At 42.2% G+C, this 15,178-nt stretch overlaps 2 protein-coding genes across 3 annotated transcripts; both read left to right on the top strand.

Moving 5' to 3' along the window:
- The first annotated feature begins 24 nt into the window (after window positions 1-24).
- Window positions 25-6,147, top strand: snrnp40 (small nuclear ribonucleoprotein 40 (U5)). The gene is made up of 10 exons (XM_070921953.1): window positions 25-225; window positions 1,315-1,444; window positions 1,572-1,665; window positions 2,044-2,209; window positions 2,425-2,547; window positions 3,747-3,867; window positions 3,966-4,048; window positions 4,556-4,617; window positions 5,451-5,554; window positions 5,839-6,147. The coding sequence occupies exons 1-10, from the start codon at window positions 115-117 to the stop codon at window positions 5,886-5,888; spliced, it is 1,044 nt and encodes a 347-aa protein (XP_070778054.1). The 5' UTR covers window positions 25-114; the 3' UTR covers window positions 5,889-6,147.
- Window positions 6,148-7,984: 1,837 nt separating this feature from the next.
- On the top strand, window positions 7,985-14,376 carry nkain1 (sodium/potassium transporting ATPase interacting 1). 2 transcript variants are annotated; one of them, XM_070921587.1, is made up of 8 exons: window positions 7,985-8,069; window positions 8,382-8,760; window positions 9,637-9,774; window positions 9,861-9,941; window positions 10,545-10,742; window positions 11,003-11,063; window positions 12,457-12,538; window positions 13,025-14,376. In XM_070921587.1, exons 2-8 carry the CDS (start codon window positions 8,707-8,709, stop codon window positions 13,032-13,034), a joined length of 624 nt encoding a protein of 207 aa, XP_070777688.1. In that variant the 5' UTR covers window positions 7,985-8,069; window positions 8,382-8,706; the 3' UTR covers window positions 13,035-14,376. The 2 variants fall into 2 exon arrangements, with proteins under 2 accessions (XP_070777688.1, XP_070777689.1); XM_070921588.1 differs by lacking the exon at window positions 7,985-8,069 and adding an exon at window positions 8,114-8,175.
- The last annotated feature ends 802 nt before the right edge of the window (window positions 14,377-15,178 follow it).

Raw genomic sequence — 15,178 nt, 5'->3', positions numbered from 1 at the left:
TGTTCTTCGTTGGTGCTGTGTCGGTCGACGTCCCCCCATGAAAGACGTCCATTCATTATTGTAAATTAGAGCATAAACTTCAACATTTTCGCTGTTTTTTGTTGACTACCCAGGATGATTGAACCTAAGAAGAGAGTGGCGGACATGGCGGTGGTTCCTACCGCCGTGAAGCGCCCCAGGACGGAACTGGTGGCAGCGGCTCAGTCTCAGCAACTCGTGGCCATGGTACGGGGAGTTACGTTACTATATACTGTATACACTTGTGACTAGAAAAGTACTCATAGCTATTTGTTAGAGGCGACCAAAACATTTACACCACAATTAACAACTGCACATTTACCCAACATGTACTTAAGCGAACTAACTGGACTAGAAATTGAGTTTGGGTGCTTGACTCGGTTGCCAGCTAAACGAATACGCAGGAAGACTAAATAACATTGCGTTAACTTAAATGCCGGAAATACTGTGTTTAATTTACGTGCAGTCATGCTCAGCTAGGACTGAGCAATGCATTGGTATTCAGACTTTAATGTCATGACGTGGTGGGATACATTATTTACCAAGTCATATTTCTGCCTCAATGATTTCTACAAATCTCGAAAATGCAGCTTCCAGTCCACTGTGATGACCATCAACTTAATCTTAATCTTAAATGTATTATTTGACACACTAAATATGTTGAAAGAAGGTCCTCTTATTATTATAGTATACACTCAGTTGCCAGTTTATTAGGTACACTTAGCTAAAACTAATGCAGCCTAATACAACTGTCTTGCAATAGGTTATAATGCTCAGCTTTGTTGAAACTGATCAGTTTGGAGGCTGTGGCTTTTGCATGACACTTCACATTAAGATCAATGTTGGATTTCTGCAATTCTTGAAAATGCTTCCTTAAAATGATCAGCCATGCTGACCTCTTATTATCTTGCAGTTCACTGTGATAAACATCAGCTGAATAAATATTATGAAACACTAATGATGCACAACATAGCCCAGCTGATTCTGGATCTTTGTGGCCAATATTTAACGGCTAAAAAAATCCTATGATGAATGGCCGATATTCGTTTTCTAACATAACTCTTTCCTGGACAAACCATGTAAAGACGACACTGTTTCTAAATAACCTCAAAGATATCTGTACTGCTATTTCTTACTTATTGATTGACACATACTGATACCCATATACCATAGATATACTAATATTGGGCTGTTAGGCTATAATGCTCTACAGAATATATCTATTTAACAGTTCACTCATCCCTAACCTCAGAGCCAGACAGCCACTGTATTTGACATTTGATGTGTCTCCCATAGGGCCCCCCACGCAGCTCCAGCCTGCAGGCTCCCATTATGCTGATGTCTGGCCACGAGGGTGAGGTCTACTGCTGCAAGTTTCACCCCAATGGAGCCACGCTGGCCTCCTCCGGATTTGACAGGCTCATATGTAAGATATTAACAATTAAACTAGTGCAACAGAAGACAATCCTGCAGTTCCCACATCCTTGTTTAAACTTATTCATACTCCCAGTTCCTTTGAATAACTTGTTGTGCACTGTGTTTCTTTGCTGCAGTGATGTGGAATGTGTATGGAGATTGTGATAATTATGCCACTCTGAAGGGCCACAGTGGAGCAGTGATGGAGCTGCACTACAACACAGATGGCAGGTAAGTAAAACGTTGGAGTGTTACTCTGATGGACAAACAGTCAATTAAATTATTAGTAACATGATTCTAGGGACCTTTTGAATGACAGAATAAAACATAGGGCAGTTTAGGTGTATTAGGTACAAATATTAGCTTTTGGCAGCTGTAGTTTCATAAAATCTGTAACATTATCTGCTACCCATCTCTCATATTAGTCTAAACCAAACTACTGTAACGTGACTGTTTCTGTAATCGATGGAGAGCAACACACATTTCCCATTTGTTGAAGTTTACTAGCTGGCTGAGATAATTGGCAAGAGACGTGTGAAACTCATGCTTCTTAATTCATGTGTGTCTCGAAAGGTTTGACCAACTGTGTTTTCTTGCTGTGTATTTCAGCATGCTGTTTTCGGCGAGCACAGACAAGACTGTAGGCGTGTGGGACAGTGAAACAGGCGAGAGGATCAAGCGCCTGAAGGGACACACCTCCTTTGTTAACACCTGCTACCCGGCTCGCAGAGGGCCCCAGCTTGTCTGCACCGGCAGTGATGACGGGACAGTCAAGGTGAGACTTCCAGCTGCCAGTTAGTTTTTATAAATGATATTGGATGATATTTAAGTTGAATTTTTATCCTAGGTCATTGGGTTCAATAGTTAGATTTAACCCCAACACACTCACTGGTCTCAATAACAGACTGTATTTCATCTCAAATACTCCAGTTCAGTTGTTGGTCTGATCAGGCTCCTGTTCATCTTTCTCTGTGTTTGTCACTGTGATAGCTGTGGGACATCCGTAAGAAGGGGGCGATCCACACTTTCCAGAACACCTACCAGGTGCTGGCCGCGACGTTCAATGACACCAGCGATCAGATCCTGTCAGGAGGCATCGACAATGACATCAAGGTACCAGGCTCCAGCATACACAGAAAACCTGGAAATTACACTGAAAACATAAATGTCCTCGAATTCATTCATTCAAGCTTAATCACACAAATATCATGATCAGATCAAAAAAACAATATCACGATAATTTTGTAATGTTCTCTCCAACAATAAATAGACAATAGTAATTTCTTTGCTACAATCTTTGAAAGCGCCTGGGGAACTGCTGTGGAGAAGTCGTGGAAATTGATTGATAGAATTGAGCAGGAACTCCAAATTTGACTCTAAAGCTTTTTGGCAGTGCTCTTTTTATTCATTCTCTTGGCAGCAGAGAGACCCACAGATGTCCAAGTTAGCGTGGTGCCAGAAATTACAAAGCTCTTACATTTCATTCATGGGTAGTCTTAAATATCTGTGGTTTAGATGGGAATATATCAGGAGCACGTGCACCCAACTAGTGAGCTCGGCTGAGCTGAGGAGTCAGAAAGTATGTTTTTTATCTCTGGATGTAGCTGCTAGCTTGACACCACAAATGTAAAATTTAACTTCATCCTCACTAAATAACAAATCCACTGACACACATACAAACAAAGTACAACAGTCATGACCATGGAAGTCATTTTTAAAAAAAGCACAATAATATTAAAGACCAATTAGAACTGTGCAACAGTACTGGTAGCTTTTGTTACAGAGTACAAGAATTACTGCAGATATTAAATGCTGTGATAGCGGCAAGAACAAAGGATTGCTCATTTAGGATGCAGTGTATGTAGTTGGTGAAACACATTGCGTTTTTCATTTTGGGTGAAATGAGGTGCTTAAACAGTATTTAGCTCGTTGTCGGTCTGCTGTGAAACTGCCCCCCTCAGGTGCTGCTAATCCCATAAAACGGTTAATTCCCTGCATATATTTTATAATGTTATATTATTTCATTTTATAATGTTCAAGAATTACACTGGTGTTTTGTGCCCCATTCTGTTACCCACTTCTTCTACAAACCCTGCTGCAGGCTCCTTTTGTGATTTTGTAGTTGACGTGTCATGTTGTGATGTGTTCATGTGCTTTAAGAAGATCATGACAGCAATCACGACAACTAGCTTTTGGCCTATGGATATTGCTACAGATCTGACGACGACAGAGCAAGCCTCTTAACATATAGGCCTATATACTGTATGCCGTTTTGGACAAACCCTGTCAAAGCTGTTTTTTGTGTTGTGCAGGTGTGGGACCTGAGGCAGAACAAGCTGATCTACAACATGCACGGCCACGGTGACTCAGTAACTGGACTCAGTCTGAGCTCTGAGGGATCATACCTTCTCTCAAACTCCATGGACAACACAGGTAGGATGTTTGTATGTATATTTACAGTATAAGAAATGCCTTTTCTCAGGTCATAACACTGAATCCTTTATTTGGCTTCTGTCTGTGTCTCTGTGTAGTGCGTATTTGGGATGTTCGACCATTTGCACCCAAGGAGAGATGTGTGAAGATTTTCCAGGGCAACGTTCACAACTTTGAAAAGGTAACAGAAATAACTCTCTCTGTAGTCTATGGGATATGTGGTGTGCTTGAACATACAGCACTGATACTACCCTCACTGTTGATAGCACCCAGGGTGAGGGGTTGTAAATATTTGGGAAAATACTGAAAGGAACTAAGTATTAACTAATTATTATTTTGCCACCTAGCTGAATCTGGGACCCACTGAGTCATAAACATATTCTGAGACTTAAGTTTCAGAGGTTCTCTTTTCCTCAAAAGGCATCAAAACGTGTCACTTTCTGACACTTAACAAACAGCACTTGGTGCTTTCATCCCATGAACTCACACAGTCTGTAACTTTGAGTGTAAGTGACTAACAGCAGTCCTGCTGGTGGTGTTTACGCCTGTTGTTGACCACGGTGTGCATGACATCGCCTTTCATCCTCTCCTGCCTCTCTCTGTCCTTTCTAATAAAGACAAGTTCATCTTGTTACTGTAACAGTAGCTCACGTGTAGAGGTGTTCTAACATCTGTTCCCGTCTTTCAGAATTTGCTGAGGTGCTCCTGGTCTACTGACGGCAGTAAGATCGCTGCGGGCTCAGCTGACAGGTGAGAGGCAACGAAACACACACACGCACGTACATGCTCTTTCCCACACATCAGCTAAAGGTTCTCTAGATCTAGATCAGGGGAAATAAGTGTTGTTACTGTGATTATAAAATATTTTCATCTTTTAACTTTTATTGAGAGAAGAGATGCAGTCCTTGACTTTAGAAAAAAACATAACACCAGGGTATAAACAAAGGTACAAAAGTACATTAAGTGAGTATCGAAAGAGTGTATACAATATAACTGAGTTATAAAACTTACATACTCTTAAACATATACCTGCATACACATACCAACATATGAAGTATCCCTATATACACATATAGATACTCTTATATACTGTGTACATGTTGTGTACATGTTGGAGCACTTCCTAAAGGAAGTTATCTACGAACGGAGGTCCCCAGCTGATGATCCTGCAGCTACCTACCATTACCTACCTGTACGAGCCAAATTCATTGTAGCTATAATTTGATAATTTGTTGACTTAAATATATATGCATTTTAAGAGGTTGTGCTCCTGTTTAACTTACTTCAAGATAAGACATAAACATGCAATAAATCCATCTAGTTTGTGTCCTGACTTATAATACTATAATTTAAAAAGTACATTATTACTGAGGCTTTCTAAGCAACTGTCCGTCTTGAATTGCAAGCTAGCTGTAATGTTCTCTATGCAGTTTAATCCACCAACAACAGCATAACTTTAAATAAATACACTGCTCAAAATGTATTGTAACAAAAATACGATAATCCTTCAAACTTATATGTCTCCACTTTTCATTGTCTCACATCAGGAGTCATTCTTGCTCTTCTCTTGTCTGTGTTTTTAGGTTTGTGTATATCTGGGACACCACATCCCGCAGAATCCTGTACAAGCTGCCGGGCCACGCTGGCTCTGTCAATGAAGTGGCCTTTCACCCAGAGGAGCCTATAGGTGAGTCAAACAACTGCTTTAGTCTCAGAGTACACGCTGTGATACATATTAGAAGAATGGAATAGAGATATTTGAAGACTTGAGGAACAGGTTAGTGTTTTTTAACATGAGCAGAGAGCCGGGGGATCTGGAGGGAAGATCGTTTTCATATTCAATAAGCGTGTCGTCGTCACCCAACACTCTTATTTTCTGTCTGTCAGATTTCATTTGACATTACTGGTTAGTTCACCTGAGGCTTAACAATAAGAGTTTAATCATCTCCCCCTCTTTGTCCCTCTACACAGTGCTGTCTGGTGCCAGTGATAAACGGCTCTACATGGGAGAAATTCAGTAATGTGTGTGTGTGTGTGTGTGAGTGTGTGTAAACTTGGATGAGTGTGAGTGTATGTGTGTGTCCTGCAAGCGAGACTCCTGCTTTAGAAATGGATGGGTGGTGTTTGACAGTGGGCTAGGAGTCTGTGTAATGTCATGTGCTTCAGCTTGTCATAGAACAACCTCAGGACGTGTGTTTGAAGTTTATGATGCTCAGTAACAACGACCTCCACAATGACTTGTTTTTTATTCTGATTTGTTTCTTTTTAATAAACTTCAGACTTCTGTAAAAACAGTTTGTCCTCATTATGACACTTTTTCCTGTGTTTATAGTAGTTTTACATGCAACAAACGTGTGTGATCTGTCTCATGCACTGATGAAGTTATTTTATATCATTCATCCACTTTCAATGAAAACAATGTAGCTCTGACTCCACTACGCGTATTTGACAGTGGTATTAAGTAGTTACTTTGAGAGCGGGGGTTTTATAGACAAGATGTACAGCAAGTGTTGCAGTTCAAACTAAGCAGCACTATATGGAGTACTTTCTGCGGGAGTTAAATGTTTTGAATCAATTGAGCAAAATTGGCAAGGTGGGCATTAAAACGAGTGGTGAGCAGCAGCCCTCCTTTTTAACATTTTTAGACAACAACTGAAAAGAAAAGCCGAACTCATCTTTGCCAATCTGGATCATCCTCTCTGGGTTCTGAAGGAAATGTGCAGGTAACACATTTAATTGAATATACCATAAACTGTCTCTCAGTTCCCCACTCAACCTAGCCCTTCATCTTATCCATATATTTATTTGTTGCAGTTTTTTAATACAAAAAATAATCAGAATAAGGTTTATTTATAAGTAGGTTTACACATACAAGAAATTAAGTTGAAAATACAAAGAAAGATAAAGCAAGTACTGAAAGTCAAGAAACAAATATAGAAAACTGACCATAAGATTTTTAAAAATATGAGTTTACATACTTTAAATATCTTGTTTTGTCATATTGTTTGATTGTGTTTTTGCTCCTAAAAGAATTTACTCTTGTCGGACAGTAAAGACATTAACTGAATAAATGATTTAACATTGAAAGGGATGGGACCATTGTTAAGAATGAGTACTATTGCTTTTAAAACTATTATATTTTCCTGAGAGTGCTTCTATACATTAATTTCTTTAAAAACTACTAAAGGAGTGTTATTGTGTGTCCATCTTGGTGTTGCCTCTTTCAGTGCTGAAGCTTTTTCAACCTCTGGATTACTCTGTGGTGATAAATGAATCAGGTCAGTTTAATTAGCACTATATAGAGTTACTGGCATGTGACTGCAGCCTTTTCTTTCTCCAGTCTAATTGCTCAATGAACATGGTTTTACATAGCTAAGCAGGGCTTTTATTATGGGTCACTCCATCTATTACAATTAAATATTTTTGAGTTTTGCTCTGTAGTGATACACTTAAAAACAGAATAGAGGTGTAAAAAGATAACTTAAAAATAGTTAAAATAAATAGTTAAAATTTCATAAAATGAGATACAAATAGACAAAACATAATAGACTAGAAACACAGTTACAGTGCGGTGACAGTTGAAAGTTCATGAGTCCAAGGCGCAGGAACAGCAGAGTCCATTATTACTGTATTGCAGTAAACTGGATATAACATGACATATGGTTCTGTTTTTCATTGATTGTCATATGGCCTCCTGATAACCGCCCAAGCGGTCATTATCTGCCTCTTCATCAGTGATAGCTGACTTGACTTGTGTGAAGTTCACTTTGTTACTCTGTCGCACTGATCATGGTAAGTAGCTGAGACTAAACAAGACTGTTAATTGTGTTTTTTCCGCTCTGAATAACCGCAGGCTGAGGAGACGATCGGGACCGCGGGTCAGTGCTCTCTCCTCGGTTTGTGGAAGTGGGAGGCGATTACAGACTTGATTATTTTCGGCTGTCTGAACCTCCTCCACCACCGCGAGCCCCCGTTTCTTTTGTGCTCCCTTCGAACGCCTCGCGGGGCTGCTGCTCGGCCGCGCGCACGCACGCGGGTCTGCAGAATCCATGCAGCTCCTCCTCGAGGGGGTCGCGGTGACTGAGAGCCCCCACCCCCTCGTCTCTCTCTCTCCCCCCCGGCTCCTCCTGCGCCCGCCCCGGCACCGATTGTTGACAAAAGACGCTGCGAGACGGAGAGAAGGAGCCCAGACCCCGGTACTGGTGAGCAGATCCGCTCGTTAACTTGACTTCTTTATACAGTTAGAGGAGAAGAAGACCGGGACGACGGGGGTGGGGGGGACGAGGACTCTACCGTTCCTAGAAAACCGTGAGTCACAACGAGCTGCTTTGTGTCCGTAGCGGATTGCATGTAGCCCAACGTTAGCCGTAGTCACACTGCGGGGTCGGTCCCCTTCTCCCCGCCGCCCCCGTGTGATTCGGTATCATATGATGCTCATTTCTGTCCATAGCCCGGGGCAGATTATGACAGCTTTCCGTCTCTCTTTGTGTCTTTGTGTGTCCCCTCTCCGGAAGGTGTGGCCGTGGTGATTCGGTTGACGGTGGTGGTCGGACCGCAGCAGGCCGGCGTGAAGTGGACGCCCCCCCCCCTCCTCTCCTCTCTCCTCTACTTAAAACCACCCGTGATTGGTATTTACCGACAAAAGCAGCGGCCAAGATGGGTCACCCACTGTGAGTGGGAGCGCCAGACCAGCGTTACAGGAGGAGGCGGCGGCCTTGGGAAGGTCTATTCAGCCGGGAATGGTGTGATCTGAGACGACCAGGCAGTCTGGATCTGACCGGGGACCCGTCATTCCCCCGGAGCCTCCGCGGCTCTAAGCCGCGTCCTGAGCCCTCCAAGATGGGGAAGTGCGACGGAAGATGCACGCTGCTGGTGATATGTTCACTGCAGTTGGTGAGTGTGTGTGTGTGTGTGTGTGTGCACGACCAAAGCTGCCTCTCTCACTCACCAGAAAGATATAATTAGAGCAGCGTGCTACAGACACGCACATTGTAATCAGGCATTTCTCTCCAGCCTCTCTGTACAGTCACACTCAAAAAGCTTTGAGCTGCAGCTGCTGGGGTGCCATGCCACATTACAGGCGAGGGTGTGTGTGTGCGTGTCTTTGAAGCAGAGGGAGCAGGGCACGGGGGGGGGGGGGGGGGGGGGGGGGCGCTTTGGTGTCGGGGTGGTCTGTATGTCTGTAGAGAGAGAGAGAGGGGTGATAGCCCCATTCTGGCAAAAAAAAAAAAACATGTGAATGCTAAGCACAAGAGGGACAAGGAGGCCCTGTTCACCATCTGGTCTCCATTCTGGAGTTAAAGTTAGCTGTTACTTGTGCCTACAAATAGCTTGAGACTATCCCACTAAAATGTAATAAGTGTGTAATATGAGACAGTATGAGCTGCTCCTGTAGTGAGCGTGGTGCAGGCATGGACAGCAGCACTGGTTGTCCTGGCTATTGTTTGTGGATGACTTGTTGTGTGGCAGAAGGATTCGGCCCATAGATTCTCATTAGTTTGGGGGTGCTTTTGGGGGGTGCTCCTCTTTTACAGTCACTGGACTGGCTGGTGCTCCAGGCAGTTACCATGGAAACAACTGCGGCAGACCTGTGTATGTGTGTCCCTGTCACTGTCTGTGTGCGTGTGTGTGTGTGTGTGTGTTTGTGTATATATATTTGGTGTGTGTGTTGTATTTGCATATGTCCTGTGTATGTGTTCATGTGTCTTTTCCTCTAATGTGTGTGTGTGTGTGTGTGTATATATATGACCCCTCCCCCCTGTCCCCTAGGTGGCAGCCCTCCAGAGGCAGGTGTTTGATTTTCTGGGCTACCAATGGGCTCCAATTCTGGCCAACTTCCTACACATTATGGCCGTCATCCTGGGCATGTTCGGTACCGTGCAGTTTCGCTTCAGATACCTCATCTTTGTGAGTTTATCCCCTACCAGCTCCTGTTTACTTTAAATTGATGAATCATGAGCCGGTGTGTACTCATCTCTGTATCTGTTTGGCAGTATGCAGTATGGCTGGTCCTTTGGGTGGGTTGGAACTCGTTCATCATCTGTTTCTACCTGGAGGTTGGAAACCTGTCTCAGGTAAGTTCTGTGTGTTTATACTTCTTGTTGTGTTGTTGTGATGCCATTAACAACTTGGGTTTTTGCTCACTCTCAGTTAGATTAATCGGTTAGTTGAGTTACATTTTGATAATCAATTAATTGTTGAACGTCTTCCTAAACTTTTGTCCGTTTGCAACTTCTCATTACAGTCTACATGCTGTTACCAGTTTTCCCAAAGAGTGATTAGTCCTTCTCCAATTGTTTAATTTGAATACTTTTTAGAGGCCTGAAGAATATATAAATATGTTTGTTTTTTTTCTTCTTTTTTATCCATTTAACCATCTTGCATTGTGACCCCTGACCCCCAGGTTGGGAACCCTTGGTTCAAATCATATATCATGCAACAATGTCAAATATTCTCTGGTTCCATCTTCTCAAATCTGAGGATTTGGAGCTTTTCTTTGTTCTATATCATTGTAAATTGATGTCACTTTGGACCCTTCGAAATATTTTTCACAATTTTCTGACATTTTGTAGAATCGGTTACTCAAACACGTCTGAAGAATCAGCAGTGAGAATAATCATTAGTTGTTGCCCCACTTTTATATATGTGTGTGTGTGTGTGTGTGTGTGTGTGTTCAGGACAGGGACTTTCTCATGACGTTCAACACATCCCTTCATCGCTCGTGGTGGATGGAGCATGGTCCCGGTTGCCTGGTAACGCCAGTGCTAGACTCTCACGCGGCCCCTGATGACCACCATGTCATCACTGTCTCCGGGTGTCTCCTTGACTACCAGTACATAGAGGTGTTGAGTTCAGCCATTCAGATCTTATTGGCTGTAGGTATCTAACACACACACAATCATATAAATAATCATACACTGTTTCTTTTACAGTCACTTGGCTTTAGGGCTTCATCACACACACAAAGACACAACTGACATTTTATAAACACTTTTAAAAAACATTTTGCTTTTTAGTTTGCTTACCCTTAACCTTCCGCTAAAACATTTTCTATGAAGCACAGGACAGACACTCTTAAGACACTCTGTCTTCACAACAACAGCTACCTAACTTCTGACCATCTCTTCTCTCACAGCTCTTTGGCTTTGTGTACGCCTGCTACGTGAGCAAAGTCTTCCAGGATGACGAGGACAGCTGTGAGTGCTTTTGTCTTCTCCTAAAAGCTTGTCGATCCTCTTCCAGCGCCTTGTTCGGCCGATTAGGCTTACTTGTGTCAAACTGTCAAGGAGGCTTTTGTGTTAGCGATCCACAGCTTTGGATGTGAGTGCTGATAGCTCGTTGTCTTCTCCTGCCTGAGTCATGCTGAGCAATATCGCCAGCGAGGTTTCCCTCTTGGTGATCTGAGTGCTCCGTCTGTGGGGAGTATTAGAGATGTCTGCTGGAATATTCCCGCCATCAGAGCGTCCGCCTGTCTGCTGGCGGGTTTCTTGTCTGTCGGCTTGGGTGTGCCATCTGTGTGTCTGAACGGTTCCTCTCCTCATGTGCCTCTCGTGAGTGTTTCGCTGTCACTCAACGAAGGAATAGAAGTCCTGTAGTTAGGATATGACATCACACGCTTGATTTCCTGTAGAGGAAGTGTCATGCTGTGTCTGTGATGTCTTAACAGCATGCTATGTCACAATTACTGTATATGCATGTCATAACAAAGGGATGATGAAGAAATAATAATGGCAAGCAATATAATTTATTTTGATACATTAATAATAGATCCCGACCAATACTGGATTCTTGAGGCCATTAGCGATATCTATAGATTTAAGTCATGATGTATGGGCCGATATACATTTTTTACCATAACATAAACACAAATATTGGACAAGCATCCATTAAATTTGTTTTAATAAAGAGTTGTGATCGATATATGACCTGAGAGGGACATTTAACAGTTGAAAAAGAAACTTGCTGTGCTCTCTGGTGGGCAAACTATGTACTGGGAACACTGTTTGTAAATGAACTCCTATCTTAAACATTTATGTTCTGCAATGTCTTTCTACTTATTGGCCAATATATACACCTGATACCAATATATCTGAATTATAACGGCCAGTATTTCAGTCTGGTTGATTTATCTGTCTAACTAATTCATTTTTTCTTTTAACTTTTACCTACCTTTTTGTGCGTTTGGGCATTAAGAAAGACAGAATTGCAACAATACAGCGTCGCAGGTTATGTTAAGTTAAAATGTTAGATCTTTCTCCTGGAGAGAACAGATCCCTAACTTGTGGTCTGAATCTCCACTGATATAGACAGTCAGGGACTCTTTTCATTTTTGGCTGGCACCACATAAGTTTGTTCCTCTGAATCGATTGAGAAAGATTAGAATAATGTATCAGTGACATAGAGGCAGTAAGAAAGATGATGTATGGGTGCGTCTCTGCAGGTTCTGTGTTATAAAGGTATACTGAACGCGCTGTGATACCATCTGGTGCCCTAATAGATTTTCATGTCAAAATAGAATCTGATCTGGAAATACAACACTTTTAAGGGAAAGTGGAGTGATGTCATCCCCTCTCTTTCTCTCTCCTGCAGTTGATTTCATTGGTGGCTTTGACTCGTATGGCTACCAGCCTCCTCAGAAGTCCTCCCATCTGCAACTGCAGCCTCTTTACACGTGAGTGACAAATATAACATTGTCCAATTTTCCTCTAGTTTGTTGTCTTTATTTTTGATCTAATTTTGGAACATTTGTCTTTCAAGGGTACTCCAGCGACTTAGTGTTGCACTTCTAAAAAGTTTGTGGCCTCGCAGATAAAAAGCATTTCCCACTAAAGCATCTTTATTTAGACTCTCTCTGCCTCCTAAAGGCCCACATCTGGTTTGTAATGCATGATTCTTTTAATTGTCAAGCCTGAGGTGAGATAACCCAAATGACATCATCAGGCTTATTTTATCAAACCTTGGAAAGCTCCCTTCAGAGCCACAGAAGACATTATACAACTCTCAGGTTGAGTAATTGTCCTCGTGACGATTAAACCAAACTTGATGTGTAAAATCGACGGAGTGCCCCTTCCATGCAATTATATTAAAGTACAATCTACTGTAACATTGATGTCTGACAGTATGAATTCCCCCTGATCTCGTCCCCTCTGCATCCCAGGGCTGGTTAACTGCTGGTAGCGCCCCCTTCAGGCCAAACCCTGACGGTGTCACTGTGGATGGAAAGCGGCGGTTGCCTTGGTTACGCTCACTCTGTGTGTCACAGTTTACCCGAGGAAAGGACTTACCCCACCCAGAGAGGGAGAGACGTCTGTGCGTGTGTGTGTGTGCATGTGTGCTTGTGTCTGAGAAAGAGAAATACAGCCCTGAATAGAATGTACAGAGCTCAGGGAAGAACCAGCATGCCAGGTGGTGCGATAAGACGAAGGAGAGAGGAGGAGGCAGGGGAGGAGAGGTACAAGAGAACAAGAGCTGGGGACACCTCTGTCAAATCATAGAAGACACACTTCACTAAACTGCCAGCTCTCAACACTCCCACAAGTGTGTGTGTGTATGTGCATAATGAGTGATTGTGTAACTCCACAGGACTAGCTGGTGCTTTGTGGTTGCACCCTGGACTCTAACCACTCGGTGTCCCTGTGAATTATTTTTTTTTGGGTGCTCGTGTGTGTGTGTGGTGGGGGGGTCACATAATAAAAAGAGGCACGGCTCGTACCTGTTGTCGTTTTAGAATGTGGTGATGTCAAACTAGAGCAGTCTTATGATTCCCATTCCCAAAGCCATCTTTCCTTCCTCCCATGCCGTTAAAACCACTGTTGACATTCAAGCTTTTGACATTACAGGCCTGGCCTGCTGAGGTAGTAAAACAGAGCTGGTGGAGCGGAAAGGATGAACCGCTTAAAGGATCAGGCTGGCAATATTTTATACATTTTATGATTGACCAAAACCAACAATGCGTTCATCCGCCTCTAAATACTTTTGTTCCTGAAGATGTAATTCTTTAAAAAAAAAAATATATATATATATCTATATATATATAGATATATATATATACTTTCATTGTAATAAGTATGTAATTGGGCACTGTAGATTTGAGCAAATGTCACTCAAACAACAGTAAATAGTGCATTTGTTGGGGACTATTCAGCAGCAAGGAGGTGTATGTGAGATCATCTCAAAATAAACTACAGTGCCTAACTTCAACATAATGAAGAAACATGTCACCCAGGGCAACAGTAGGGCTCATTGATGTGTTTTTAAAAGTTTTGGACAACATTGGATTTCACAGAGGAGTTCACTCTATCAGGCTTGTTAGTGGGGTTAGTTCATTGTTGGTTTTAGTCTTTTCAGTTGACAATAAGAAAAATATAGAATATCACCAGACTTATCCTTTAAAGTTCTGGATTACTGCAAAAAATAAAGTCAAATGTCCATTGCCAGGATATTTTGTTTTCAGGAAAATAAATTCAGCCTACTGTACATGTAATACTATTGATTAAGGATGCAGATGGCTTTGGGATCAGGCATTAGTGTGTCTTTGGGGTGGGGTGGGGGGAGCAGTGGGGAGACTGTGCATGTAAATAACCAGCCAATGATTGTTTTGTTGGTTCCATTTAGAAAAGGGGGGTTGCATTAGGGGGTGGGTAGGGTTTGGGGGAGAGGGGCACACATCAAAGTTTTTCTTCACACCTGTTTCTCTTGTTCTCTCTTTTTGGATATCCTCATGCTGCCTTCTTGTAACAAATCTGCAGCTAATGCTCCCCATCGTCTTCCTCACTAACGACATTCACTGCGATAAAGGAGACTTGAGAGGAAATGTGTCATGAACATGCACGACACGCTCTGAGTAGTTTTTGTAGATGTATTCGGAGACAGGAAGAGGGAAGGAGGGAGACAGGTATGAGGTGAAGACCTTATTGGGTGTTAAGGTGAAGTTTGAAATAATAAAAATACACTTTCTACATTAAATCTGACTTCTGTTGTCGTCTGTAGACACACATTTGTCTCACTGAGCGTGACTAAAGGTTTAATAAAATGAGTGCTTTCATTCCTAGCTTTGATTACATTATTTTAATATCTGGATTATGGGGCACAGAATTACATTTTTGCCAGATTAGTTTAGAAGATTATACAAATAATGCACTCCGGTGAGCTGATATTGTACAATGAGGGTTTGATTTGCCAAAATAATGTGATGCATTTTATAGAAAGACAGCCCAACATTACAAAAATTATGTTGCACTACGATATTCATTAAGGGATTTATTTTAGGCCTGCAGTGCTAAAGAGTGAGCTCACTGTGACCCTTTTATTT

The sequence above is a fragment of the Enoplosus armatus genome, chromosome 16 (assembly GCF_043641665.1).
Source record: "Enoplosus armatus isolate fEnoArm2 chromosome 16, fEnoArm2.hap1, whole genome shotgun sequence".
Taxonomy (NCBI): Eukaryota; Metazoa; Chordata; class Actinopteri; order Centrarchiformes; family Enoplosidae; genus Enoplosus; species Enoplosus armatus.
This window is presented reverse-complemented; position numbering and strand designations above follow the sequence as displayed.